The 26,463-nt window shown below is 44.8% G+C and overlaps 1 protein-coding gene and 2 long non-coding RNA genes across 6 annotated transcripts in view; 1 reads left to right on the top strand and 2 right to left on the bottom strand.

Moving 5' to 3' along the window:
• The window catches only part of LOC128781951 (uncharacterized), a 28,811-nt gene extending 10,586 nt beyond the window's left edge, over positions 1 to 18,225 (bottom strand). Inside the window, exons 1-2 of the long non-coding RNA XR_008428582.1 lie at positions 18,141 to 18,225; positions 6,494 to 6,595 (exon numbers count right to left, since the gene is read on the bottom strand). This is a non-coding gene — a long non-coding RNA (uncharacterized LOC128781951). The remainder of the gene's footprint in view (positions 1 to 6,493; positions 6,596 to 18,140) is intronic.
• The window catches only part of LOC128781948 (urea transporter 2-like), a 10,924-nt gene continuing 2,348 nt past the window's right edge, over positions 17,888 to 26,463 (top strand). The window contains exons 1-5 of one of the 4 annotated variants that reach the window (XM_053931995.1): positions 17,888 to 18,197; positions 18,621 to 18,749; positions 21,543 to 21,735; positions 22,987 to 23,134; positions 24,629 to 24,763. In XM_053931995.1, coding sequence (XP_053787970.1) covers positions 18,019 to 18,197; positions 18,621 to 18,749; positions 21,543 to 21,735; positions 22,987 to 23,134; positions 24,629 to 24,763 — 784 coding nt within the window. In that variant the 5' untranslated portion in view covers positions 17,888 to 18,018. The other 3 variants (XM_053931992.1, XM_053931993.1, XM_053931994.1) reach the window with 3 other exon arrangements.
• Positions 24,963 to 26,463, bottom strand: part of LOC128781950 (uncharacterized) — a 17,617-nt gene continuing 16,116 nt past the window's right edge. The window contains exon 4 of the long non-coding RNA XR_008428581.1: positions 24,963 to 25,409. This is a non-coding gene — a long non-coding RNA (uncharacterized LOC128781950). The remainder of the gene's footprint in view (positions 25,410 to 26,463) is intronic.

Raw genomic sequence — 26,463 nt, 5'->3', positions numbered from 1 at the left:
AATAATCATTAAAATAAAAATATAAACAAGTCTATAAACCAAACCCTCAAGACATTTGCCATGTAGAATGTAACTTTTATATCTCTTACTTCATAATGCATAACTTTACAAGAAAATTAATTTAATGCTTTTGCTAACCTTACTCAACCCCAATCAAGTAATAGGTAGCGAGAAAAACAATTATATACACACATAGTAAGCTTTCATTTAGTTCAAGTGGTGATTCAAGTATTTCAATAGCATAATAAAGACCTGAAATCTATTTAACCAATGGCAATACCATGAAAATCAGTTTTTCACATGAGACTCCTTGGATATTTAAATCCACATAAACTTCTATGTCAAGGCTGTTGTAGGATACTTATCTGTGCTGACCTCTATAAACTTCACCAGGTACTTCAGCCATGATAGAGAAATAAATTCTATACACAGGAGGGATGGGGCTTAAGGCCAAAACATGTGTCAGTAATGATGGAGAGGATCTTGGATCCCAGTCTGAGAGGCCAGGAGGAAAGGACTGACACTCATCAGCCCACCCCTAGTAGGATCACCCACAGCAGAGGGTTTAGCCATGGCAGCCCACACCACCAGCCCAACCCATCCCTGGAAGTGTTCAGTGCCAGGTTGGACAGGGCTTGGAGTAACCTGGGTTAGTAGAAGGTGTTCCTGCCCATGGCAGGAGGTGGAATGAGATGGTCTTCGAGGTCCCTTTCATTCCAAACCATTCTGTGATACTGTGATCAGAGCTAAGGTCCACTTATCATCACCATGCCATCCATGTGACGTCACAACACCTCCCGTGGTGCTGGAAGGGGTTGTCAGAACAGAAGCAAAGGGCTGAAAAGCTCTTTAAACCCTCATCTCCCTCCCTGAGGTCCTGCCCCAAGCTCCCAGCAGCGTGATTCCCTTTTCACTGCAGAGGGAAAGGCTGAATCGTAGAGGTATTGAAGTGGTAGGTTAAAATTGGGGCATTTAGTCCTTACATCTACTCAGAGATAATTGGCTTAATTTTCCCTGTTGTGAGGCCTTCCTGCCTCCTGCTGCCTTCAAAAGACATCAGACTGCACACACACAGATTAGAAAATAGCACTGACTGTTAAAATGTTTGATTACAGATATTTCCATAATCACAAGCAAACATGTCAGACTTAAATGATCCTACTCTTAGGCTCCCCACCTGTAAAACATGAAACAAGGCAGTTCATGCACTTTTCCAAAGCAAGGACAGGGTTATTTCTAGAGCTGACTGAGGCCTTAGGCAATGGAAGAACCATGCTCAGAAAGTGTAGAGATAAGCAAGTATATGGTGCATAAAATATTTTAAGAGACTTTCAGAAGCAGAAAGAGTTTCTCTGTACTAATAAATCCCTGAAGGTTGTGCTGCCCTTGAGGTCAGTGACATGGCTGAGATATCCATGGTCATATAAAGATTGCAATTCTCTAAGCAGCTTTGAGGATAGCCAAAGGCAAGACCTATAAACCAGTCATTATCAACATTCATATTAATCACTTTTAAAACTGGTGAAAAGCCTAAAGCTTCAGCTCAGTAGGTGGCCTGTTCCAGAGCCTGATCCAGAGAGGACAACAGAGCAATCCATGTGTCCCCTGACTTCAGCAGGGCTTGAACAGGGACTTCATGTCTTTGAGTCACAAATGTTGGAGCTTTGGAATAGATCCAACCAACCGCATTGGGGATAGAGAATTCAGACACTCATATTACTGCAGAAAAGCATGAACTTAATGCAGGTCTGATAAAACAATGATGTTTCCTTCAGCTGCCCTCATTTTCAGCTCAATCAATGAGCACAACATTCTTCCATGTTTGCCTGGAAGACTAGAAGTATTTTCTGATCAACTCACAACCCAGGACAGAAGCAGCCAGAGGCCAGCTGCCAGCAGAGGTGGAGCAGCTCATTGTGCCTGGGACAGGAGTCAGGGAGAGGCAGCTGCCAGGCTGGATGATATTTTGGTGGGCTGAATGCAGCCCACAGGTCGCTTTTCCTCTGCTTCATGAGTGTCCGTTCTCCAGTGAGTCAAAATTCCCTTGCACCAAGTCAAGGAACAAGGCAGGAGCAGCAGCGCCCAAGGTCCCCTCACACCATCCTGTGTATCTGCTATGAATGACTGCTGAACTTCAAAATTAATTCCCTTTTCCAGATTCTCAGCTTCTTACACTTTTACAGCTTAAAAAACTTATCTGTCCCATTACCTCAGCCGGCTTGTTGATATGTCAGTTGAGGAACATGTTGGCAAATTGGATGCAAATGTCTCTTCTCCTTTCCCTACCATGCCCAAACCATGCAGTTACACCATCCTGAACTCACATAAACTCCCAACTGTGTTTATTTCAGAGCTGTAAAGCTGATTTGACTGTTCAAATTGATACAAGGAAATAGAAACAAATCGCTTTACAGCCTCCAAGTTGGCTTCTGCTGCCCAAACATCCTGTTTTCTGCCTCAGGCTTCAACAATTCTCCACCAAATGGGTCTGAGTACAAGTCATGTAGATGAGTTATTCCTAGCACATGTATTTTAGGGGTTTTTATACTCAGATTTCTTTTTTTCTTCATTTCAATTCCAAATATCTGGTTTTCCTTAATCATTCATATCCTTATTAAGGACCTTGCCAATGTCCATTTAAAGCAAATGATGACTTCTTGAATGGGTCAGACCATCCAGAAAGCTATGACTTTTTCCTCTAGTAAAATCTATAATGAGAACTGTGTGAATAACTTTTTTTTGTTGTTGTTTAATGCTTGAACTGAAAAACTAAGAAAAATTAGTATAGAATGAGTCTTAAAATTGTTTCATTTTTCTCAAAGGAATGACAACAAGCACAAAAACACAATAAATGTTTTATTGCAGTACTTTTCTCCTTTGAAAAATTATCACTGAATTTAGCTAAACTAGGCTTTAATGCATGCAGACTGTAACTCTTTTATTTTCCCTTTCTGCATTTGATCTTTTTTTATTTTCTTCTGACAAAGTACTCTGCTAAACACAGCTGTTACTTCTGGATGTGGAGTGACCTGAAACTGCTTTTTTACCAATAAAAGGCATCCGTCTCTCTAAAATTATTCTTTTATATCCAAAGAGGGAAAGAGTTCTAACCTTTTACTCTCTTATAGAGCAAAACTAAGTATTTACTCATGGTGGGGCATTGGAATCAGACATGGGATTTGACTTGTGCTGTAGCCATGGAAAACATAACCATGGCACAGAGGTGACATATCTAATGTTAAGGACAAAATTATTTAAAGTGTGTTTCTTCAGCAACTATGTCACCACAGCATTTCAGCTCTTCCTGGAAACACAGGAAATCCCAGAGCAGCCTTGTGGAGAGGTATTTTGGTCCACAGCAAGGAGCCTGGGGTGCACCCTGAGTCTAACCTCACCTCAGATAGGTTCAGACTAAGGGATTCAAAGCAAGTGGAAGCAGCCCTTGGCTCTTCCCTTTGCACGAGGAAAGCTTCAGCCAAACCCCTGGCTTTCCAAATCAACTTTTCATGACCTACAAACTAATCCCAACCTTTGCACTGGACTCAGTACAACAGGCAAATTTATATTGTAAGCCTCATTAAGCCTCCTTTGGTCTCATAAATCCTATATTACCCAAGAACTGGCTATGCAGAAAGCACTCAGGGTCACATAAGACTAAGAGTGTGGCATTTAAATAACTCATACTAGTTAGATATTTCCTCCACATAACTGGAAGCCTTCATCGAAACAAAATGTTGCATTTTGAGCATTACAATAGAACCCGGCTCTAAACCTAACCTTGGCTGCAGATAAGGCATATCCCTCAGGGTGAAAATTTACTGTGAGTAAAACAAGCTGATGCAAACTCTGTATTTTCCTTCACCGCTGCGCCAAAGTTCAGCAGTAAGGCTCTGCAATGCATCTTTCAAATCCTGTAAAAATAACTTGTACTAATAATACAGAGAATGAAAAAGGCACAAAGCACATCAAGAGGCTAGAGCTTAAATATTCTGAGAGATATCAATACTCTCCATCACAGGACTTGCAAATTTGAAAGTAACTGTAGCTCTGTAGTCACCAGTTTCACAGAGGTTGTCCCTGATCTAAGGGCAGGAATACATACCAAGAAAAAATTCAGAATAAGGTGGCCAAATCTACTGAGAGCAGCATACAGCTTTTCTCTATAGGGTGAATAAAACTTAACTCTAACTATCATTCTGCAGCAAATCATTTCGTATTCATAATCCCACCTGAACACTATCTTCTTACATGCTCCTATTGCTAAACAAAAAGTACAATACTTTTTATTAAAAGCCCAAACTGTACAAATCATGAACATATCTGGCCTGAAACAATTCTACAACTCTGATACTTTTCTTAATTTAAAAAAATCTCCACGAATAAATCTAAATTTTAAATCCCTAATACCTGCCTCCATGTCCTTCCAGATCACTTCTGCACCTGCAACTGACTCCCAGCCTCAGGCAGTGCACTCTGCTCAGCCTAAAGGTGATCCCCAAATTCATTCATCTACCCAGCTGTGAGAGTGAACTCAGTGTTATTCTCACACACAGGGTGAAATTGGGAGTGCCTTACTCAGAGACACCAATACCAAATTTCCACCTTTTTCCCATTTGAAGAACTAGGTGTTAATTGCAGAAATTGGCTATGGCTTTTTCTCCACTTCCCCTTTTCATAGAGTCCAATCTGTCTCTATAAACAACTCCCTCCTTTCCTCTCCTCTGGAAGAGCCAAACCTTGACCTTCCCCTGGATCTCCAAGCTCAATTTGAACACATCTCCAAGCCTTGTCTGGGGAATTCACAGCACTCACACTTGCAAATGATACACAGAAGGAGGTCTGGCAAAACACTCTTTTTTGTTTGCCTTCCCTTTCCTCACAAACACGGACATTACACCTAAAATATATGATTTCATAGATTTTAGCCTCATTCATCCCCGTACAATGGGCACTAATTCCCATTCCCAGCACTAGATGTGGACTGGGCATCCACTGACCCCAGCTGCCACCACAGCCAAGAGAAATTGGTAAAAAATGCCCCCTGTACAAAAGAAAATAAATCAATACACTGGGATGTTCTGCGCTGAAGTTCACAAATCTTAACCCTCAGACTGTTTCTAAATCCATAACTCACTCAGTCTCCAGAAGACAGAAGGCAGATTTTGGTCTGAGTTGAAGTTTTTTACCAGAAACATGTTTGGAAAGAGGAGACAGCACCACCTGTGTCGGTGGGTAAGGCTGAGCCCTAGCCAACACTTGACACAACTCGAGACAGCCTCAGAATGAGCCAGCAATGTCCCCACTCACCTTGCAGCCACAGGGCACATTTACATGTGAAATTGTAGATAAATTATATTAGCTTCTAAAAAAAAAAAAATTAAAGCAAAATTAAACATTTGGAAAGATGTAAATTAAAAATATATGTATTATAGCCATTTTAATTTTTTTTCTTTGAAAGTTCTTAGAAACTTCTTCTAAAAATTTTTTTTTTAGAAATTTCTGTAAAGGAATGGGGGTGCTCTGTACACCCCTTCAAAATCCTCAGCAAAAGGAAGAGCAAGAGAAACCTTGCTCCATCATGCAGTAAACAAGTCCCCACTTGCCAACAGCACCAGAAACATTTTTTTTATGCACAGCAACAAGAATCCAGAGCAGCTCCACTGAGACTGATGGATATGAATGACCCTTCTCTCACTTATATAAGTGATGTTTTATTAACTACAGAGGAACAAAACCTGAGATGACAGCCAGACTCTATCACATAAGTTTTTATCTGCAGCCCTCACTTCTCTCCATCTCTTCCATCTCAGGTCTAATGAAAAGACCATTAACATTAGGGGAATCCTTTGCACTGCATTTCTAAAAGACATAAGGCCATTTCTCCAGTGCACAAATGCCAATCCCATGGCAGAGGAGCAGATAAGCTGCAACAGAGGTGTGGAGACAACACTCCAAATTAAAGAATGCTTGAAAAGTTTGATTTAGAAGGGGCCTTAAAGGTTTTTAGTTCCAAACCCACTGCTGTGGACAGGGGCACCTTCAGGTAGACCAGGTTGCTCCAAGCCCCATCCAACCTGCTCATGAGAGTATCCTGCAACACGCCACACTTTACCATTTTATTCCAGTAACTCTGGAGCCAGGAGGCAGCTTGAGAAATTTGTCCTGTCGTTTACAATCTTTGAAGTGCAAACTTCAGGCTCACGCAGAACAGAGAGCAGAAGTGATGTCTGTGTTTTCAGGTGAGGAAAGCTGCAGACTTCAAAGGTTCCGCACTAGTCTGTGAAGCCTCTTAACGATTGTCACCTGAGTTTATCAAAAGCTGGCAGAAAATGCATCCATACATCCAGATAAATGCATTCTTTGATCTGAGTGATAAAAACAACTGTTTTTCTTCATGTAAACTCCTTTTTTGTAAATGTTTATGAACTGTGGGAAATTATGTCTCTGCCAGAATTTAAAATAAAGTGATTCAATGGGTTTGCCTTACACTTACCATTCATTATGCTCACAAACATTGCAGGAATCCCAATGGAGTTTTCAAGGAAGGTTCACAATGTTGTAGTTACCAGGGAAACACATGATAAATTGTTGTTATCTGAAAAAGAAAATCCCCATTAACTTTCTATTAAGGAGCAAGCGATGTGAACTATATGGAGAAATGCCTTTACGGTTTCCATATTAAAATGCTGAGTGCTTTGTCCCAAGATTTAACCAAATAATGGCCATGCTCTGACATCTTAATCCACTGTGAACAGCACCTAGCATTTTACAGTCTGTGGTTTACCGTGCATTCCTAAAGACAGCCCAGTATTCAGCTGGATCAGCCCAGGAACAGCAGACACCATGTGATTGTGTTTGCAGTTAAAATATTTACAAGCAAAGCTTTGCTAAGCTAAGCTAGAAAAAACACCAATGTATTTCACACCAGATTGAAGGGGTTTTCCCAGCTCCCCAAGGCTTTTTCAGGATATCCAACTCCAGATGAATAGCTTAAAGGTTTAACAACAAGGTAATTTTGCATAGAATAAACAAGGTTTCTCAGTGTATGTTAACATCAGCCATTTGATCTTGGAGCACAGGTGCTGCAGATCACCAATCACCTGTCTGCAGAGCACTGATGCAGTCACGGATGCTCCAACCCTTCCTCACCCTTTGTGCTCCTTGGCATGAGAAAACCACATGGCACCACCTAAGCAGCCACAGAGAAAAACATAAAAACTTCCTTGTTCAAAGCCCTCTTTGAGCTCTTGCAGACTGGGTGGGCAGCTGAAGCAGGAATCACCACCCTTAATCACTGTCCCTCTGAAGGAGCTAATGTCCCTACCATTTTTTTGGTCACTCCTCAACCTTTGAGACTGACAACAAGACTGCCTCCAACCTTACTGCAGCATGAACAGGCTGCCTAAAATCACCTTCAGCAGAAGCTAAATTAAATCTGCCTTCTTCCACACTAAAATGTCCTAAGGCACATTTCCTTCCCTGTCCTCTCTTTCACACCCATCAGTTATAGTATCTCAGCCTGGCAGAAGGTAGCCCTCAACAAAGAGCAGTAATTTCTCTGGCAGCTCTAAACTGATTCACATTTGGCTGCCCATGTCTGTCACACTCAAGCCTTACACAGTAAGACCCTGAATCACTATAGTGAGTTAAAAAGATTTAATCTCATTTAAGAGGTCACCTCTGAATTGATGAGAGACACTCAGTAGCTGACTTACCCAAGTTTTCACTGTGAATTAATAAGAAAGCAGAGATATTGTCCAGTTCCTTGCTGTATTATTCCCACCTCACTACTCTCTGGATTAAAGAAGGCATTCATTTCTTTGGAGCTCGTGTTAGGATGCCTAAACTTTGCACCACATGAGAGGGTGTTTAGAAACACTTCTGACAAGTAGAAGCAGTGTAATGGGATGTGGGAGTTAATTTTTCCCTCCTGATGAGATGGAGCAGTGACTGGTTCTGAAAATGAAGACAGGCATCTGATTGGTCAGTGTGGAGGAGAAAGACAGGGAAACATCAATGTGAAACTCAGGAAGATGCTGACACAACAAGGCAGGTGTGACCAGCAGGACAGATCCTGTGCTAAAGGAGAAGTGATATGACAGGACAAGAGGACACAGCAATTCTTCATGGGAAGGGTTGCTAAACACTGGAGTCCCCACCCCTGGAGGTGCCCAAGGAAAAACTGGACATGGTACTCTGATCTAGGTGACAAGATGGGGATTGGTCAAAGTTTAAACCTGATGATCTTGGGGTTTTTTTTTCCAATCTTTATGATTCAGTGAAAGAATCTGCAAGGTTTAGACACAGCCTGAAAATGAGGCTCTAGAGCAAACTGAAAGAGCGCCATGAGCTGAAGGTGGGTGACAGCACAGAGAAGCAGGAGAAAAGGTGGGAAAGGGAAGGCACAGTGAGCCCAGGAGCACTATTGGCAAGGCTTTTCCTTCACATATCTTCAGGTCCATTCCTGCTCCAGATCAGACAGGATATCTCACCCTTCCCTGACCCCTCTCTTGTAGGAAAAGGCTGATCCTGGTGATGGTCACATCTCTAAGGGCATAACGCTCTAGGGAAGGGAGCGATATTGGGTTCTCTCTGAAGGCAGAACACACATCCAGCCTCCCTTCCTAGCTGTCAGGTCACCTGGCTGGTTTCTCATAATATCCAGAGGCAGAGCTTTAGTTGAATGTTTGACATCACACAGCTTCACACCACAGATTTAGCCCTTGCTGTAAATCAGTGTTAGCAGGATGCAAAATAATGGAACAAAAGTCTCATTTTAGTCTGTTGACCTGTTTTCTTTTTCCTTGCCTTATTTTTACTTTCACTGCTCTGCTTCTTAAATCCATTCCTAAAAGAAGCAAACCCTTTTTGTTTCCATTTGCAAAGGATTAAAAAAAAAAAAATAAGAGCGAGAGAGACGCACAAACACAAAAAGCCAAAAAGAAACAGAGGAGAGGTATGTGTTATTGGACAAGTGTTTAATTTATGGAACTTGGCCGGCAGAACAAGAGTTTGAATTGTACTTCAATAAGTGGAGCTCTTAGAATAAATGTGGCTTGTAAAATTGTTTTACAGTCTGCTTTACTGAACAGCCAACACCTCATGGAAACCTTTGAAAAACATTCTGTTTAGAAGCTACGGTTTTTATATTTCATATTTTCTCTATTTGTTTTCCCCTCTGGTTGTATAACTGGAACCATATGCAGGAAAACAGGATTTTTGTGTCTTAAAATATCTACCTGACCTGACTACTTTTATTATTAAAAAACAGACAGCATTTTGAAAATTCTTCATGTATGAGGCACTTGGTTCAAACATGAAGGTGTACTTGTTTGATATCTCAGTGAGCTACAGATTTCCTGAATAACCTTAGGACAGTCATTTAGCTGAGACTCATCACGCCTCTCCCTGTGCACACGTGGTGCAGCTGTGTGCATCTGAGCTGTCTGTCTTTCCCATTATAGACAGAAAATGTGACAGCATTTGGGACATGATTCATCTGTGTAGGATGGGGGAGGATGAATCATGCTCTAGATGCATATATTGACCAGCCCTTCAGTGGAAGTCAAGGCAAGATGCTCAGCTACAGACATTCACACTGCACACACCGACCCTCGTAGGTCCCATCTCGGTCTCTCCGTGTCACTGCAAGGATGACACTTCTGGAAGTTAATCCATCCCATCCCAACGATGATGTCCCACACACCTGGGTGATCTCCCTGGAGATGATACTGATCATTCCATGTCAGCCATGGAGAGGCAACATAATGGCAAGCCTTTAAATGGTTACAGGGAGTCAAGAGGAATAGAACTAATAGAATATAATGTATTAAAATAAATTCTTCCCTTGGAAGGGTGATGAGGGCCTGGCACAGGTTGCCCACAGAGGCTGTGGCTGCCCAATCCCTGGAAATGTCCAAGGCTGGAAGGTGTCCCTGCCCATGGCAGGCAGTGGGACAGGATGAGCTTTAATGTCCCTTTCAACACAAACCACTTTACGAGTCCATGAATCCCTTTCTAGCAACACCATTCAGGAGATCTGTGGTAAGGAAGCCAAATCCTCCTCCTTCACATTTACACACATGTGCATGTGTCTGTGTGTGTGACTGTGGCTGTACAGACAATCCAAACACAAATGGTGCCAGCACAGCTTCTACCACAGGCACCAATAAAATCCATTAAATAAACTCTGTGCCTCCACTGGCAGAATGGGAGATACTGCTGCAGCAGAGGGGGAAAGAAGAAGTAGTAAACTTTCGCCTTGGAGCAAAGTATTGCATTACACAATGCAGAGACTGGGAGAGGAAGACACAGAAAGACTCCAAGACCACACTGTAAAAGCCAATTATCTAAATGAGGATGTAAGAATCATAATTAGCCCCACTGAATTACCCCAACTGCTAATTGTTGTAGTTGTGCTTGTAAAGATATGATAGAACTGCTGTGAGATGTGACTTCATTTAATGACTGTGATGGGAAAAAAGGTCATCTGAGCACCTTTTTTACTTTTGGGTGTTTTTTCTGTTTGATTGGTTGTTTATTTGGTTTTTTGTTCTTTTTTTCTTATTTTAAAGGTCTCAGAAACTATTCTCAGAAACTGTGCTGCATGCATCCTCAGCAACTGTTCTGAAATGCCCTGATTTTTTCATTTGCTTTCAACACCACAGGTTGATCCCTGGTAGAGCCTCACTTGGCAAAGTCATTACGACTCAGCCAAGCGTTCTGTCAGCATCCCAAAGTTTTCCCCTCTAGCTGTACATGGTATTTCTTCTCTATTCTTTTATGGCTTCTTATGAGAGAAATGTGCTTTTGCAAACTGTTTCTTTTCAAGACCCTTGTGAGGCCACGTCCCTTGAAGTCAATGCGTTTCTGATGACTGTGCTTTCAGCACAGAAGTGGAAAGATAATTTATCCAGGCTTGGCTTCAGGTACCTTAGCACATGGCCAAGCTCCCAACACAAACAGCAGCCCTGCAGAACATTTGGCTCAAGTGTTACTCGTCACCCATCACACTGATCATGCACCACCTCACTCTTCTGACCAAAAAATTGGTGGGTTTGAATTTTTTTTTTTTTTTAATTTGCATGAGGCCACCAGATCACTGAAAGCTTTGTCATATTGGTATGCTGGGAACGTTCTCTTTAGCAGCACAAGCCAAAGAGAAACCCAGAGCTTGAAGGCTTTAAAAATACACATCTCTGTGCTGTCAGCACCCTGTGCCTCAAAAGCAGGCTGCAGCAGCTGTCTGCTGGGGGATGAGCAGGCACAGGTAGGTCTGGAGGTGAGTCCCAACCACCTGGCACTACCCTGCAGTCTGGAAAATGTTCTTAACAAGCAGGCCTGCTCATTACCACACTGATGAATTGGTGTTTGCTAACAAAAGGCCCTTTCTCAAGGAATTCCTCATCAGCCCTAGGTGTGCCATAAGTGATTCAGGCTCTCATTAGCCTTAATTAGATAATTGTTCGAATGATTTCTCTGTTATTCATGCAGCCTGTACCACTGAGCACCAGCCCATCGGTAGACTGACAGGTGTTCCCTGAAAAGAAATGGTGTTTTATTTCCAGGGTGGAATGATCCTACAGGGATCACTGTGCCCATCACAACCCTCCAGAGTCTTATCCAGCTGTTCCAGCCCCTTGGGCTGTTCGTACATAAACTCAGCCCCACAATTCACCACTGCAGTGCTGCAGATACTTTCAGCACCCCCAAAATTTTTTTTTCTTTTTGCACTACTTCTTTCCCCCCAAATCTGGTAATTCTTCAGCCTTCTCCTCCAGCCATATGAGTGTGCTCCATTCAAGATGAGACTTAGTTCCCTTCCAATCCATAAGAAGAAAACAAGCAGGAATCATAAAAAGGGGCGAGTTTTGGGGTGTTTTTCTTAGCCCCAGAACTTCAGTGCCCGACCTGATATAGATTACAGGCCTGTTGCAGATGGTTCAGTGATTTAAAAGTACTAGCCTGAGACTACAGATCCCATTTCCAAAATCGTCAAGGTTGACCTTGGCAAAGTCTCTTAGGCTGGAACTTTTCTTGCCTGCAAACAGACCTCCAAAAGCTCAGCCACCAGGCTCCCTCTGCAGCCAGTGGAAAAAGAGAGGCAGAACACCCTCAGGTTTTTTTTTTCCTTTTTCACAACTCAGCTAGGTATGTTAGGAAAAAGAGATACCAATCACTCTCTGGAGATATTAATTTCTCCCTGCAGAGAGGAACTGACTGCAAAGGGGTCTCATATGACGACATTGCTCTTAACTCCTGACAGTTAAATGATGTGAGCAAGACAATAATTTTAAAAATACACAGGTCCCACATCTCCATTTCAGAGGGAATTGAGCTGTGCAGCCCTGTAAGGAGCTCTGAAGTCATGTTTCTGCTTTGTAAAACCCCCAAGTAATTTTTCCTGGTGGGGTTTAAAATGAGCATAAGCTTTTAATGTGCTGCAATGACCTAGACACAGCCCCTTGGCATTTATTCTCCCTGCTGGTAACAGTTGTACTGCACAGCTCGTGGTCACAGCAAAGGGACCACTCACCTTTCTTTACTGATGCATCCCTAAAACTTCAAGACTGTAAGACATGTTCCTGTCCCTTTTACATGGATCCAGAGCAGCTCTCTGAGCCCACCTCAGGTCTTGAAAACCTTTGGAAAACACTTCAGGGAGAACATGAGCAAATAAAGCAGACAAAATGGAATAGGATCACAGAAGCACAGAATTGTTTAAGTTGGAAAAGTGCTCTAACATCATCAAATCCAACAATAACCCAGCACTGCCAAGGCCACCGCTAACCCATGTCCCCAAGTGCCACATTCACAAAGCTTTTGATCACTTTCAGGGATGATGATTCCACCACTGCCCTGGGCAGTCTGTTCCAGTGTTCACCAGAGAATTAACTCTGTTAGCAGATCAATTGCTAAATATGGCTGTGAACCATTGTAGGGAAAGCAGCTTCAGTGACAGCCAGGTGCTGGCCTGGCATTGCTCTGGAATCTCTTCTCTGCTTGTGCTGTTGACCCTGTGTCCCTCCCAAAAATTATTTGGTGCCTCATCAGAGCATCCCAGGTTGAGCTGTCTGTGGGAATAGCAAGAACTTTCTTTTGGCAGCTGTGGACTCAGATGCCCTGAGTTCCACCTGAAAGCACCCAGAGCTACACCCAAGGAAATTATGCATTTTACAAAGCCCCAGTGCTCATGGGATATAACCAGGCACAAATATCTGGTTTTCCAGTAGGATTTGGTCTCTTCCTACTTCAGAGGGATGTAAATTCCCAATATCTAACCACTGCAAATTCCCTCTGCCTAAAGGACACATGGGAGGAGAAGGGGAACTCCAGCTGAGTGTTCCCTACATCAAAGTCTTCCTGGCTAGCCACAAGGAATAGCCAAAATTAGCAGCCACCAAGGATGCCTTAAACTGAAACCAGGAACTGGACTCAGCTTCTGGACAGAATGAGATTACAGATCAGAAAACAAAGCAGGATAATGAAACCAACCCCATCTTCTTTGCTCCTTGTTTGTTCCTGCACTGAGCACAGCTTTGCAGAACCTCAAAACCTCCCTGTTAACAGCCCCATGAAACACCTCTGGGCAAAGGCTGGAGCCCCTCTGCTCTGGAGCCAGCCTGGCAGAGCTGGGGCTGTTCAGCTGCACAAGAGAAGGCTCCAGGGAGAGCTCAGAGCCCCTGCCAGGGCCTCAAGGGGCTCCAGGAGAGCTGCACAGGGACTGGGGACAAGGCATGCAGGGACAGCACACAGGCAATGGCTTCCAGTGCCAGAGGGCAGGGACAGATGAGATATTGGGAACTGGGAATTGCTGGCTGGGAGGGTGGGCAGGCCCTGGCCCAGGGTGCCCAGAGCAGCTGTGGCTGCCCCTGGATCCCTGGCGGTGCCCAAGGCCAGTTTGGGCAGGTATTGGAGCAACCGGGGTAGTGGAAGGTGTCCCTGCCCATGTCAGGGGGTGTAATTGGATAGGCTTTTATGTTCTTTCCCATCCCAATTATCAAGGTTTGCAGGCATCTATTCCTAGCACAACCACAGGGTTTTTTTGGTTTGGTTTGATTTGGTTTTTTGTGGGGGTTTTTGTTTGTTTGTTTGTTTTGTTTGTTTGTTTGTTTTTGGCTTTTTTTTTTGTTTTGTTTTGTTTTTTGTTTTTGTTTTTTTGTGTTTGGTTTGGTTTGGTTGGTTTTTTTTGGGGGGGGTTGTTTTGTTGTTTTTTTGGGGGGGGTTGTTTTGTTTTGTGGTTTTTTTTGGGGTTTTTTTGTGGTGGTTTGGTTTGGTTTGGTTTGGTTTGGTTTGGTTTGGTTTGGTTTGGTTTGGTTTGGTTTGGTTTGGGTTGGGTTGGGTTGGGTTGGGTTGGGTTGGGTTGGGTTGGGGTTTTTTTTGTTTGTTTGCTTTTTTGCCCGTTTAATACCTTCTATAATCCTCCCCCGTTAGGCTCAGACAAACCGAGCGACGCTCAGGTTTCGCTAACACGGTCGCACACAAACAGCCTCCCTTGCCGGTGCAGCCCTCGCCAGGCTGACGCCGATGGTGAAGGTCGCCCCAAAAACTGCCGTGGGGAAGAGCCGCCGGCAGAGAGAGCCAGAGCACTGGGGAACAGGCACGGCGCAAGGCGTGTGCAGGGCTGCACTCCGCAGCGCGCTGCCAGGGGCGGAGGGAAAGCAGCTTTTGTTGCTCAAGGACCTTCTTCTGAGGGCATTCAGAGCCGCAGGTACCCTTGCCATCTTCCCGTCAGTGCTGCTCTCTGCAAAGCAGCCTTTCCTGCAGCCAAGCATCCCTCCCTGCCGCTGCTGCAGGCTGCCACGCTGACAGCCAGCCTCTCTGAGCCGCCCGCAAAGAGGCTCCCACCGGAAGATGGTGCCCATATTCCACAAAACAGGGGGCAAGCCCTTCACTGCGCAGTCCGCTTTGGGGCAACACCTAGAAGAAACTCAGCCACACTATATCAAAATCACCAGAGCAAATCCCACAGCTGATGCCAGGCTCCCTCGGGCAGCAGGGATGCAGTTTTGAGGGTGTTAACCTGCAGCGTAGCTCACCAGGCTGCAATGCAGTGTATTTGTGTATTTTTTCCTCTAATGTTCATATGGTAATAGACTTTTTAATGAGCAAAGCCCCACAATTGTATTTGGAAAATTAATAAACCCTTACTCCTGCTGAATATTCACCTGCTGACTAAGGAGCACACAGCCCTGAGCCAGTGCTACTATCCTTGTCAAAACACACATGTGGATGCTGGTTTCTGTGCAGTGCTTTGATGCTACCCCAGGTTGCTCCTGCTGGTCTATCAAAGGCAGATGTGAAATGAGGAGCATCACAGATTCCTGGTGATATACAAAAGCACCAACTCACATCATCAAAAAGGACACACACTTCAGCCTCTCCTCTTGTATTTTCTCATCCCCTACTTTCTGCTGCTGTCCTGGCAATTTGCATTGCTTGCCTGCAGCTCACTGCTGGACAAACTTCAGCAGGCTCCCTTCTCAGCACCTGCCACAGGAGCTGCACTCAGCCAAGCATGGTCAGCACACAGGTGCTACTCAGTTTTTTGGGAGATGTCATGTCTCATGTCCAGCCAGCAGCTTGTCACAGGCTGCATCAGGAGCTGGAGTGAGGGTGGGATGCTCCAAGGCACCCATGCCACGTCTCTCTTTCCCCCTGCAGCTCTGTGTCTGTGCCACAGCCCCATGACAGCAGCAGGGCACTGCCTGGTCCCCATCCCTGAAAGGAGACAGCACTGCAGCACACACCACTCCCAGCTATGGATCCTGCAGATCCCTTCGCCATAAACATCCCATCTTTGATAAAAGATATCAGCTCTGACAACCTCCAGAACCCAACCCAAAAGGTTTTTCTAACATACTGTCTCTGTGATTTACAGTTACCCTTTACCATCACCAAAAAGAGGATGGAGCTCGGCGAGATCATTGTGAGTGAACATCCCAAGGAGAGGCAGCTGTACAAGAAGGAGATGCCAAGAACCCAGGACCCACTCTGTAGAAGTGGAAACTGGATCCACCATAGTTTTGGGTATCTCACGGGAGAAATGAACAAATATGGAGAGTGGATGAAAAGTAAGCAGAAGGATGCGTTTGGGGATATCCATATTGCCATCAGTACTTCCAGCGAAATGTGTTTCACCCCCTGAGGCAGAGCAAGAAGCAGCATGGTCCAAGCTCATTGCAAACTCTGCCCTTTTAATTATCTCACTCTCAGGAAGAGAATCTCACTGCATCCTCTGGCCATAGCTATGGCAGCAGGCAAAATTCGGCACAGTCGTAAGATGTCTTTCACACTCAATCACTTACATGTCATTAGCATCATGTCTCACAGAGCAGTGCCTAGAATCACATGGCAGGGCTGGGGGTTGAGTCTCCTTTGTAACTGTCTTGGATCAGCCACTGTCTCTCATCCATCTGTGGGCTGATGATGGGGAACTGCCTCCTGATAGGGGCAGAGGCTCTTGAGCTCCCAGCCTTGGGGGAGCAATAAGCACTGAGAGGGTGTTAGAATGCCATAAGATAGAAGCCAAGACTGATCTCAAAGGTTCACTGTCCAGACAGGAGCAATGCATGAGCAGACAGTCCAAGCTACACATAAATACTGGGGATGAGGGCTTGAGAGGTTGTGTAAGACTGTGTGTCCTCTGTCAAGGCTAGGGCTGTTAGCAGTACACCTCCAGCAATGGGAGAGAAATAGGAGGCATCCATTTACAGCCAGGCCCAGTGTGATACCCAGACACAGGGGAATATCTTCTCCTTCTTTCTCTTTACTCCAGTGGTCCATGCTTTGTCGACAGCTTTTCTTACTCCGTGTTCTGGAAAGCTTTGGCCACTGTCCTCTGATTATATTTGAATTTTTACAGCTAATACTGGTGTCTGAAACTAAGTGTATTGCTGATACCTGTTGCATAGCTCAACACCAAATTCTAATTAAAATTAGTTCAGACAAGCCTGGTTATTTTCCCCTAAAGAGCCCCTTCCTCCTCCTCCTCCTTGCTCTGCCTCTTTAACCCTGCCTGGAAGAAATTCTTAGAGATAAGTCATTGCCCATATACAGAAAATACCCTGGCACCTTAAGCTGCATCTAATGAACAATCAAATTAAGATTATTCATTTCAAATCTTGAAGAAGATAAAAGCTGCATACGCACATTGTATGAACATCTGAACATCTTGTACATGGAAGCAGCTCCCCTTTCCCATCCATTCTCCTTGCATCATCCTTTAATAACACACAGCAGTTCAGAAATGGTTGCAGTTTTCCCAGAAGAGAGGCAGAAGAAAAACTCAAGTAAATTTGCAGTAGGAGAACAAGGAGCAAAACGTTATTGCAGTGCCTTCATCCCACCTTCCCCCTACACTCACATAAGGTATCTGTGCTTGGTGTCTGTTTACTCTGTCCAGGTTCAATAACCTTCGCCAAAGAGCAATAACTCTTTGTCCTCTGGAAATGCCTCTTTGCCCTGAGTACTGTCCAAACTATAATTACTGCTTTCTAATTTAAGTTCTTTAGCTCTCAAAATGCTTTTTAGAAACCTTTGACCCCCATCTCCTATATACACCATTCCTCCATATTCAGGGTTGGTGATTTTCTTCCTAAAACAGCAAAATCACTTCCTTTTCATATTTCCCTATATACTTACAAAATACTTTCGGAGTCCTCCTCTGCATTTGAATTATACACCAAAAAGAGTCTGTCTCCTTACTGATTTTACAGCAGAATCTAAAGTGATCTACCATACATATAACCTTTTGACTATTCTCTGACCACCATAAATAAATCACTTGTTTGTCTGTCCCTCCATAAATTTTATAGCAGTGCCCAGTACATCCCTATTAGTTCTCAAGTGCCAGATGCACAATATGCAGAGACAACAATCAGTCAGAGACCTGTTTTACAGAACTGTTAATATTTCACCTTTGTTCTGCGCCCAGAAAGGGGCTGCAGAGATTGTGCTTTGCTAAAATGATGCCTTTTCAACAGTGTTTTGCCTTGATCTCCTCCAGACAAGCCCTTAATGGTTCAGCTGGTGGACTGGATCTTGCGAGGGACCTCTCAGGTGATGTTTGTCAACAACCCCCTCAGTGGACTGATCATTTTGGTGGGGCTTTTCATCCAGAGCCCCTGGTGGATGCTCACCGGCTGCACTGGAACCACTGTGTCCACGTTAACTGCGCTGGCCCTCAGCCAGGACAGGTAGGTGTCACCTCGGGTCCTCGTGCACTTAATAAATATTGATGGTTGTGATGATATTAGTTGGAGCTCACTGATGGGTCACTGCGCCTTGTTAGAGACAGAAGACTCAGGTGAAAACAGAGTTGTGGCCCAAGAAGAGCTGGCCTGTCCCTGTGGCTGGCTGTCTTCCTGAAAACACACAGTTCTTTCTCCCTGGCAACCATCCTCACAACCATGTAGGTCCTTTGCGTCACAAGGATCCCCCTCCATCACCCAGCAGTCCCCAGACTTTCCACTTCCACACACTAGTGCAGTACATCAGTAATCTCACTGCTTTTTCACCCCCTCACCAGGGGCAGGACGCTTGCAAATTGCATTTCTGTGGGTCCCAGTGATGGGCTGCCTTCAGCAAAGCTTTCTGCCTCACAGTTGTTTCCATCGCAGGTCATCCATCGCAGCTGGGCTGCACGGCTACAACGGGATCCTGGTGGGCCTGCTCATGGCCGTCTACTCTGACAAAGGGGATTACTACTGGTGGCTTCTGCCCCCCGTGGCAGTGATTTCCATGGCCTGGTAAGTGCCACTGCTCCTGATGCCTTGTGAAGGCTGACCTAGAACACAGACTAGGCAGAGTTAAAGAATAACGTAGGGATTTATTAAAAGGCCTCCGTGGATACACCTTGGGCAGCACAAGAGCCCAGCCAGGGCTGCGCCCAAGATGAACCAAAATGGTCACAAAATGGACAGCCGGTCACGGGGTCTCTCACTTTTATAAGTTCTGCTCCATTTGCATATTGGAGTTAATTGTCCAAGTCCCATCTTTCTTGTTGTTCTCTCTTCAGTCCACTGTTCATGCTCTTGGGCCTGAAATTTGGATCATTTGTCCTTGGTCCGCAGCTAGAGAAGGAATTGCTTTGTCTCCCTGCTCTGTGAAGAAAGCTTATTATCCCCTAATATGAAACTCAGAAGTACACAGTAAAGCAGTACAGAACCTGAATATAAAAGCTAAAACCTGAGGCATCACTCCTCCTATGGACAATTCCCAAAGGATGTGTCTGGCTGCAAACAGCTCAGGCACATTGAGGCCCCCTCTGCCCTGCGCCAGTGACCCCAGACTTTATGGCACCGGAGGGTTTTGTTTGTCACCACACAGAACTCGTGGGGGACGTGGGGTAGGAGTTGAGGGCACAGAAACACTGATTATAGCGCACAGGCAAAGCAGCCCCACCCCAGCCCTCTGAAAATGGCCCTCAGCAGCAGGACAGGCACGGGTTGGAGGTCATTGCGCCCAACACCACAACGCTTCTTCCTCATCCAGGCCCTGAATCAACCCTGTGCTCATCCTGGGGCTGAATTCAATATTCTCCTTCTCAGATGTGCACCCAGTCACCAGCAAAATTAATTCCTCCAAGTAGCTCCAAAGGACAGGCCATGTTCGTCCAGGATTAAATTTTGCCATTTTTAAATATGGATCTGAACAGCACTGCAGAATCTGTTTAACAGCCTTAACTGAAATTAATTTAATAGTCACATTTTATCACTGTAAGCAGTAAGATGCAAGCCATTATTGGATTTTCGCTGCTTTTAAGATCAGATTTGTTTTATATTTCATTTCTTTAGTCATTCTCAACAAAGGTCATTTTATAACAATCTCTCAAAACCCAGAACATGTTGCAAGAATGTTTCGTTTGTCTTATCTGACAGAATTCCTTGAGGCCTTTTGTTCAAAATTTTCTTCATTGTTTAGTTCACAAGTCTTGAGGGTAGAGCTGAAATATTTTAAAATCAGACACTTCAGTGATTTTTTTAACCGATACTTTGACTTTCAGCTTTAGAAGTCAGCATTTATTTAACTGTTTCCTTTTTTCCTGACAAGATGTGTAAGTGACAGAAGCTTTGTATTTCAGCACAGAAATTAGGACACCATTTTCACTGAAGTACTGATATTTTTTTTTCCCCTACAGCTGCAAGCAAGGAAATCTGTAAACTCCTTTGGGAACCAAACTTGTCAAAAAAAGAATAGGCTTCATCTGAGATTACACAGGGAGAACAAAGCATTTTCCCCACTGATAGTACCTGTACAGCGGGACACAAGATGTTGCTATTGAAATGTCAAATAACTTGGATGGAGTTGTTTTTTATTATAACCAGCTTAATGACCTTCTAGGGCTCAAATCCAGTTCCTTGAAAAACGTAAAGTCTTTAAATTGATTTTTTTTTTATACACTGTAATGTTCACCGCTACTTGGAGTAGACCATAAGAGCTATTCAGCTCACCTGTAGCAGAAGAGCTCAGCTGGAAGGAAAACACTGGCCATCTGCACAAAGGACTGGCCATTTCTTCTCTTCCTTGAGCTGTCTGGGGCTCATAAAAAATCAGATATTACCTTGCCAACATGCTCCCATAAAGTCCTTCATGTAGGATGCGCACTTCAAGTGGGAATCAGGGAGTCTGGAAATATCCTGAGGAGAGCAGATCAAACAAAGATTATATCCTAGGTTCTACAGACAAGAACTTTGGGAAAGGCCATGGTATTTCAAGGTTTGCATGTTTTTTGTGTTTTGACTCTAGGTTGACTCTCACCCCAAACACTTTACATGCTATAAATATGCAATCAAGCTATATAAAAACAAGTCTCAGTTTTCAGCAAACTGTGTATGATTTCAGATGGTACCTGGGCAGCACAAAATGACATCAGTCAAGGTCTGAGTGAAGTCTGGTACCAACACCTTGCCCAGCTCTGCTAGTGGTGATTTCATCTTACATCTGTTGGGCCTCATAGTCCCCAAAAATAGTGTCCAACACAGTAAATATTTTTATCTTTCTTAATGGAATATTTTCCACTGCCTTTGATCACTTCTTCTGCTTTATTTCTCTTCCAGACATCTTACATCTCCTGATACCCTTCAAACTGTTTAAACAAGAACAAAACAAAACAAAACAAAACAAAGACCAAAAAAAAAAGAGCAAACTGGTTAATTTCCAACACCCTCCTGCCTCCTCAAGACAGCAGCTTTTTTAGACCGTCTAAAGTTCTCCCCAGTTCTTTACGTGACATTCCCAAAATTTTCTTTTTAGCTTTTTGTTCAAATTTTAACTGAATAGTAAGTCAGATTACCTGTCTTTGTCCATGCCCAAATGTGGTACTGGGTACATACGTGGATGTGACATTATTTTTTTCAGAAAGATGAACAGCTTCTGACAACTCTTTGTTTGATGCAGATTAAGATATTAAGGTATCCACCACCTGGTGTTGCTACAAGGAACTGTATTGGCCTTTATTTGCCAAAATTGTCATTTTGTGACCAAAGAGGCAGTCTGTCTCACCACTGTAAATTGTGATGAATTTCTTCTCCTGTTCTCAGCCCAGTACTGTCCAGTGCTTTGGGATCCATCTTCAGCAAATGGGACCTTCCTGTTTTCACTCTGCCCTTCAACATCGCGGTGACCCTGTACCTGGCAGCCACAGGACACTACAACCCCTTCTTCCCCACAACCCTCATCAAACCCGTAGCTGCAGTGCCCAATATCACCTGGTCTGACATCAATGTGCCACTGGTAAGCTTCACACCAACAGGTTTATGGTATGTCACTGAAAAGGTGAGCATGAAGGCGTTCACCTCTGGGTGACACTTTCACATGGGTCAGAAGTCACACAAGTACCTGAGTTGGTTCAGTGCCACTCAGAATCCCCAGGGACAGTCCTGGCTGATCCAGCAGAAAGGCTGGTGGAGCCTGAGGGAGCAGAGAACCTGAGCCTCTCATTCCCCTCAGACGTGGGTTGTCCCAAAAATAGTCTGGAGTGTACATCCAGCACACATCTGGATATGACCTCCTCCTGTCCAGGTTAAAAAAAAAACATCAGCAACACTGTCAGTGGCAATAGGAAAATTCAGAGGAAAAATCAGGGCTTCAAAGTGACAGAAACTCATTTATACCCAGTCCCCTCATGTCTAGCTCTAGCTCTGGAGGGTCACCTTCCCAAAAGAGAACAGGGTAACTGATCCAGAGGGCTGTGGCCATGGCTCAGGGCCCCAGGTGGTCCCTCAGGGCTCCATCTGGGCACCAGTGTTATTGAATATCTTCATTAATGGCACAGACAGAGGCATCCAGGGCACCTCGGCGGATTTGCAGATGGCACCAAGCTGAGAGGTGCAGCTGGCACAGCTGGAGGATGGGATGGCATCCAGAGGGACCTGGACAGGCTGGAGAAGGGGCCCAGGGGAATCTCATGAGGTTTAACAAGGCCAACAAGTGCTGGAGCTGCACCTGGGCCAGGGAAGCCCCCGGGATCCACCCAGGCTGGGGATGAGCAGAGGGAGCAGCCCCGGGAGAAGGAGCTGGGGGTGCTGTGGGTGAGAGCTGGACCTGCCCCAGCCTGAACCCCCCTGCCCGGGGCTGAGCCCCCAGCGTGGGCAGCAGGGCAGGGGGGATTCTGCCCCTGTGCCCCTGTGCTCAGCTGAGAGCCCACCTGCAGAGCTGCCCCAGCCCTGGCTCCAACAGCACAAGGACGTGGAGCTGCTGGAGCCAGCCCAGAGGAGGGACCAAGGTGATCAGAGGGATGGAGCACATTTTTTATAAGAAAAGGCTTGGAAAACTGGGTTTATTCAACCTGGAAAAGAAGAAGGCTTTGGGATGACATAACTAAGGCATTCCAATGCCAGGAGAGATTGTGTAGGAAAGATGGAGGGAGATTGCTTACAAGAGCCTGGAGCTTGGACAGCCAATAGCTTGGACAAAACATATGCTGTCTCCCTCAGGGCACAGACAGACAATAAATAACAAGCTGTTTTCTGCCATCTGCTGCAGCTCTTACAATCCATCCCAGTTGGGATTGGACAAGTGTATGGTTGTGGAAACCCCTGGACTGGAGGCATTTTCCTTGTGGCTCTGCTCATCTCCTCCCCACTGATTTGTTTACATGCTGCAATTGGATCAGCTGTGGGGATGTTTGCAGGTAAGAAATACTGACCAAGTTCTTTTTGCAACCAAGTCGTCTTGATCCCAGACAGATTCTGTCCAGACTTTAAAGCTGCATCGGCTTGGCAGTAGTTGGGACAACATTCTCATTTTTCAAACTGTCTCCAAATTTGAAAGCTCTTAGTAAAGGTCACACAACACAGTGCAGGCAAGAGCAGAAGCAGGCTTTCTTTAAATTTCACATTTTTTGTTAGATTTGTAACTCAGCCAGGTGGTTAGTTCCACCTTACTTAACCCTCTAGCCACTGGATGTGATAAATCCCATGGAGATCATGAGGAAACCTGGAGAAAGTCTTTCAGAACTGATTTCTTGCCGCCACAAGTGCTTTAAATGACGACCACAAGCAAAGGTCTGCCTCGGAACTAATCGGCCAAGGAAGAGAAACAGACTTTTCTGGGATGCAGTTTGCTCAGTCCTGCTGTGGATTTTTTCAAAATACCAAAATGAATGCCACTAAAAATGTCCTATCTCTCCATTAACTAGAGAGAAACAACATAGAGAGATGTGAAGCAGACCCTAGAGGTTAGACAACATTAATGCCACTTAAAAGACCGATGCTAATAAACACAGATGACGGAATAAGAGTAGTCTGATTTCTTGGAAAAGGCAGTAATCCATCAAGTCCTCTGTGCTCTGAAGCACTTTGCACAAGATGTAGCTGCCTTATATTCAGATTTTAAACAAAACTGTCCACAATTTGTATGGCTAAGAGCATATGGCAGGACTTGTAGAGGAGTGATATTTAATCTAGAAGGGAAAGGTCAGGGGAAAGCTTCTGGCTACAAATATGGTGATGAAACAGAGGCAGATGAGGACAATATAGAAAGAAATGTATTAATATTACAAATGTCAGGAAAGTGGTTTGTGCACTACATACTGAGCTCTCCTCTTCACTGGTACTCCTGAAGCCTGTGAGAAATCCTGCAGAAGTTTCTAAGAGGTCAGATTTGGGGCAGACCCCCAGCTCCCATCCCCGTGGAGAATCTCCACTGAACAGGTGAAGTGACCACCTCTAGTAACTAGACCGTATCTCACAGAGGTCACTAGGAAAAAAATGGAAAACTTTGCTTGCACCCACAAAAGACATGCAGTTGTGCCTCTGATATTCAAAATTTGGGTATATATGAGCTTTAAACAGTGTGTGTGAGCACAGCTGTCTGCAAGGAGGACGCCCAGGTGAGAAGGTTTTCCCACAGTGGCTGGATCCTCCACCTGTCTGTGTGGATACAACACACTCAGAGAATACACAGGAAATTTTGTCTGAAATAAACCTTTGAGACTGGGCCAAATTCCACCACAGGGACATTATCAGAGCTCCAAAACAATAAGCCTCCTTTGACATCCTTCTTCTTCTGAATGCGCATGTGTGAGAACAGACAAACCCATCTTGATGTTATGAGGAAGAGATGACAGATTCCTCCTGCAGGTTCCTCTCACACCTGACCTCACAGCCTTGCCTTTGTCCTGCAGCTCTGAGCATTGCATCCCCGTTTGACAGCATCTACCTTGGCTTGCACAACTACAACTGTGCCCTGGCCTGCATTGCCATCGGGGGCATGTTCTACGCCCTGACCTGGCAGACGCATTTGCTCTCACTTGCCTGTGGTGAGTATCTTTTACATAAAGGGGAGGCAAAAATTTGTGCAGGTGGGCAGCTTATGAGGAGCTGTCTTGGTTTGGAAAGACAGGTGTCCTCTAAGGAAGGCAGGAGCCTCCCCTGAAATGGAAAATGAAAACCGCCTCCCTCCAAATTATTTTACTTTTGAAATTAAGAGGCTCTCAGGCAAAGATATGGGAGTAGGAATAACAGTTCTTTATTACAAAAAAAAATAAAAATTAAAAGAAAAAATAAACAATGCAGTAATACAAAACAACACTGCCAGAGTGAGAACAGGCCCTGGCAGCCTGTGGGTCAGGGTGGTGGCAGCAGTGCCATTCCATGGGGGCTCAGCCCTCCTGCAGTGCCAGCTGTGCTTCTGCTGGAGCAGGGATCCTGGACAAGGCTGGAGTTTTCCTCTGAAGCTCCAGGGCTGGTGTGGATGGGCCTGGGCTTCCTCTGGGAATGCAGTGGGGAAGAAAGCTGCTCCTCTGGGAATGCAGTGGGCAAAAGGTGCTGTGGTGTTCCAGGGGTCAGATTGTATCCAGGTAGGAATGTTTGGTTCCTCCCCCTGGGCAGAGCATCTCACCATGGGATGATGGAATTTTATCAGCCATGCAGGGACACTCACTGACCATGAAGAGAAGAGAACTCCTGGAGGGAAGATTGGTTGTGGAAGAGATTAAAAAAACCTGCCCCATCTGTTTTAACAGGTGGCTCAATTAACAGAAGATAACAGCCCCACCTCTAACAGATGGCAATAGAATACACACCCCCAGACACATCTAGCATTCCCAGACTAAGACAGGAGCACAGGTTTAGAGCCAGCCTTCACTCTGTCTGACCCAAAAGTAGGTACAGCGGCAACAGCTGTTTCTCTGGTGGCATCAGCAGTGGGCTTGATTGTGCAAGTACAGAGAGAAGAGCGTTAGACCCTGATAACACGGAAACATCTAGAAAGTGTGGAAGCACTGTTTGTGGAATGAGCACAAGTTAATCCATGAGGACGTTTAACCAATTAGCAATTCAACAGACTCACAGAAGCAGCCTTTCCGTGATTATATGTATCACTGGGGGAAATGTGTCATAAGGAGGGAGCTGTTGCACCAGGTCAGTTTAAAATCCATCCACCCAAAGACCCCACATCCAACAGCAGCCAAAACCAGGCACTGTGGGAACAGTTCAAGAAATTTCCCAGTTAAGACATCCCTGTGAAGATATGCCCAGGCTCCAATTATCTTTATCTCATTGTCCTGAGCACAGTTTCTGGGTTTCTCAGTAGCTTTTCCTTCCTTGATTTAACCCTTGGGTGCCTGACCTTGCCTCCTGTTCTGCCATCCCTGGCAAACTGGGGCAAAGAGACCCCTTGGCAACTGATTGTAGTATGAGGCCACAGGGCAGAGAATTTCTGAAGTCCAGCCCTGCTGGAGAATTTCTGCAATTCCCACTGCATGTGGGTCAGGTCATGCCAAATAAAAAGAAATAAAAGAGAAAAGAAACACCACCATCACTTCCTCCTGACAAAACCATGTTCTTCACTCACCATCCATCTCTACAGAGCAGATAGGACAAAATGTAGTCACAGAATCATTTGTGTTGGAAAATACCTCCAACATCATCAATCCAACCGTGCCCCCAGCACTGCCAAGGCCACCACTGACCTGTGTCCCCAACTTCCACATCCACACAGCTGCTAATTCCTCCAGGG

This window comes from Vidua chalybeata, chromosome Z (assembly GCF_026979565.1).
Source record: "Vidua chalybeata isolate OUT-0048 chromosome Z, bVidCha1 merged haplotype, whole genome shotgun sequence".
Taxonomy (NCBI): Eukaryota; Metazoa; Chordata; class Aves; order Passeriformes; family Viduidae; genus Vidua; species Vidua chalybeata.
This window is presented reverse-complemented; position numbering and strand designations above follow the sequence as displayed.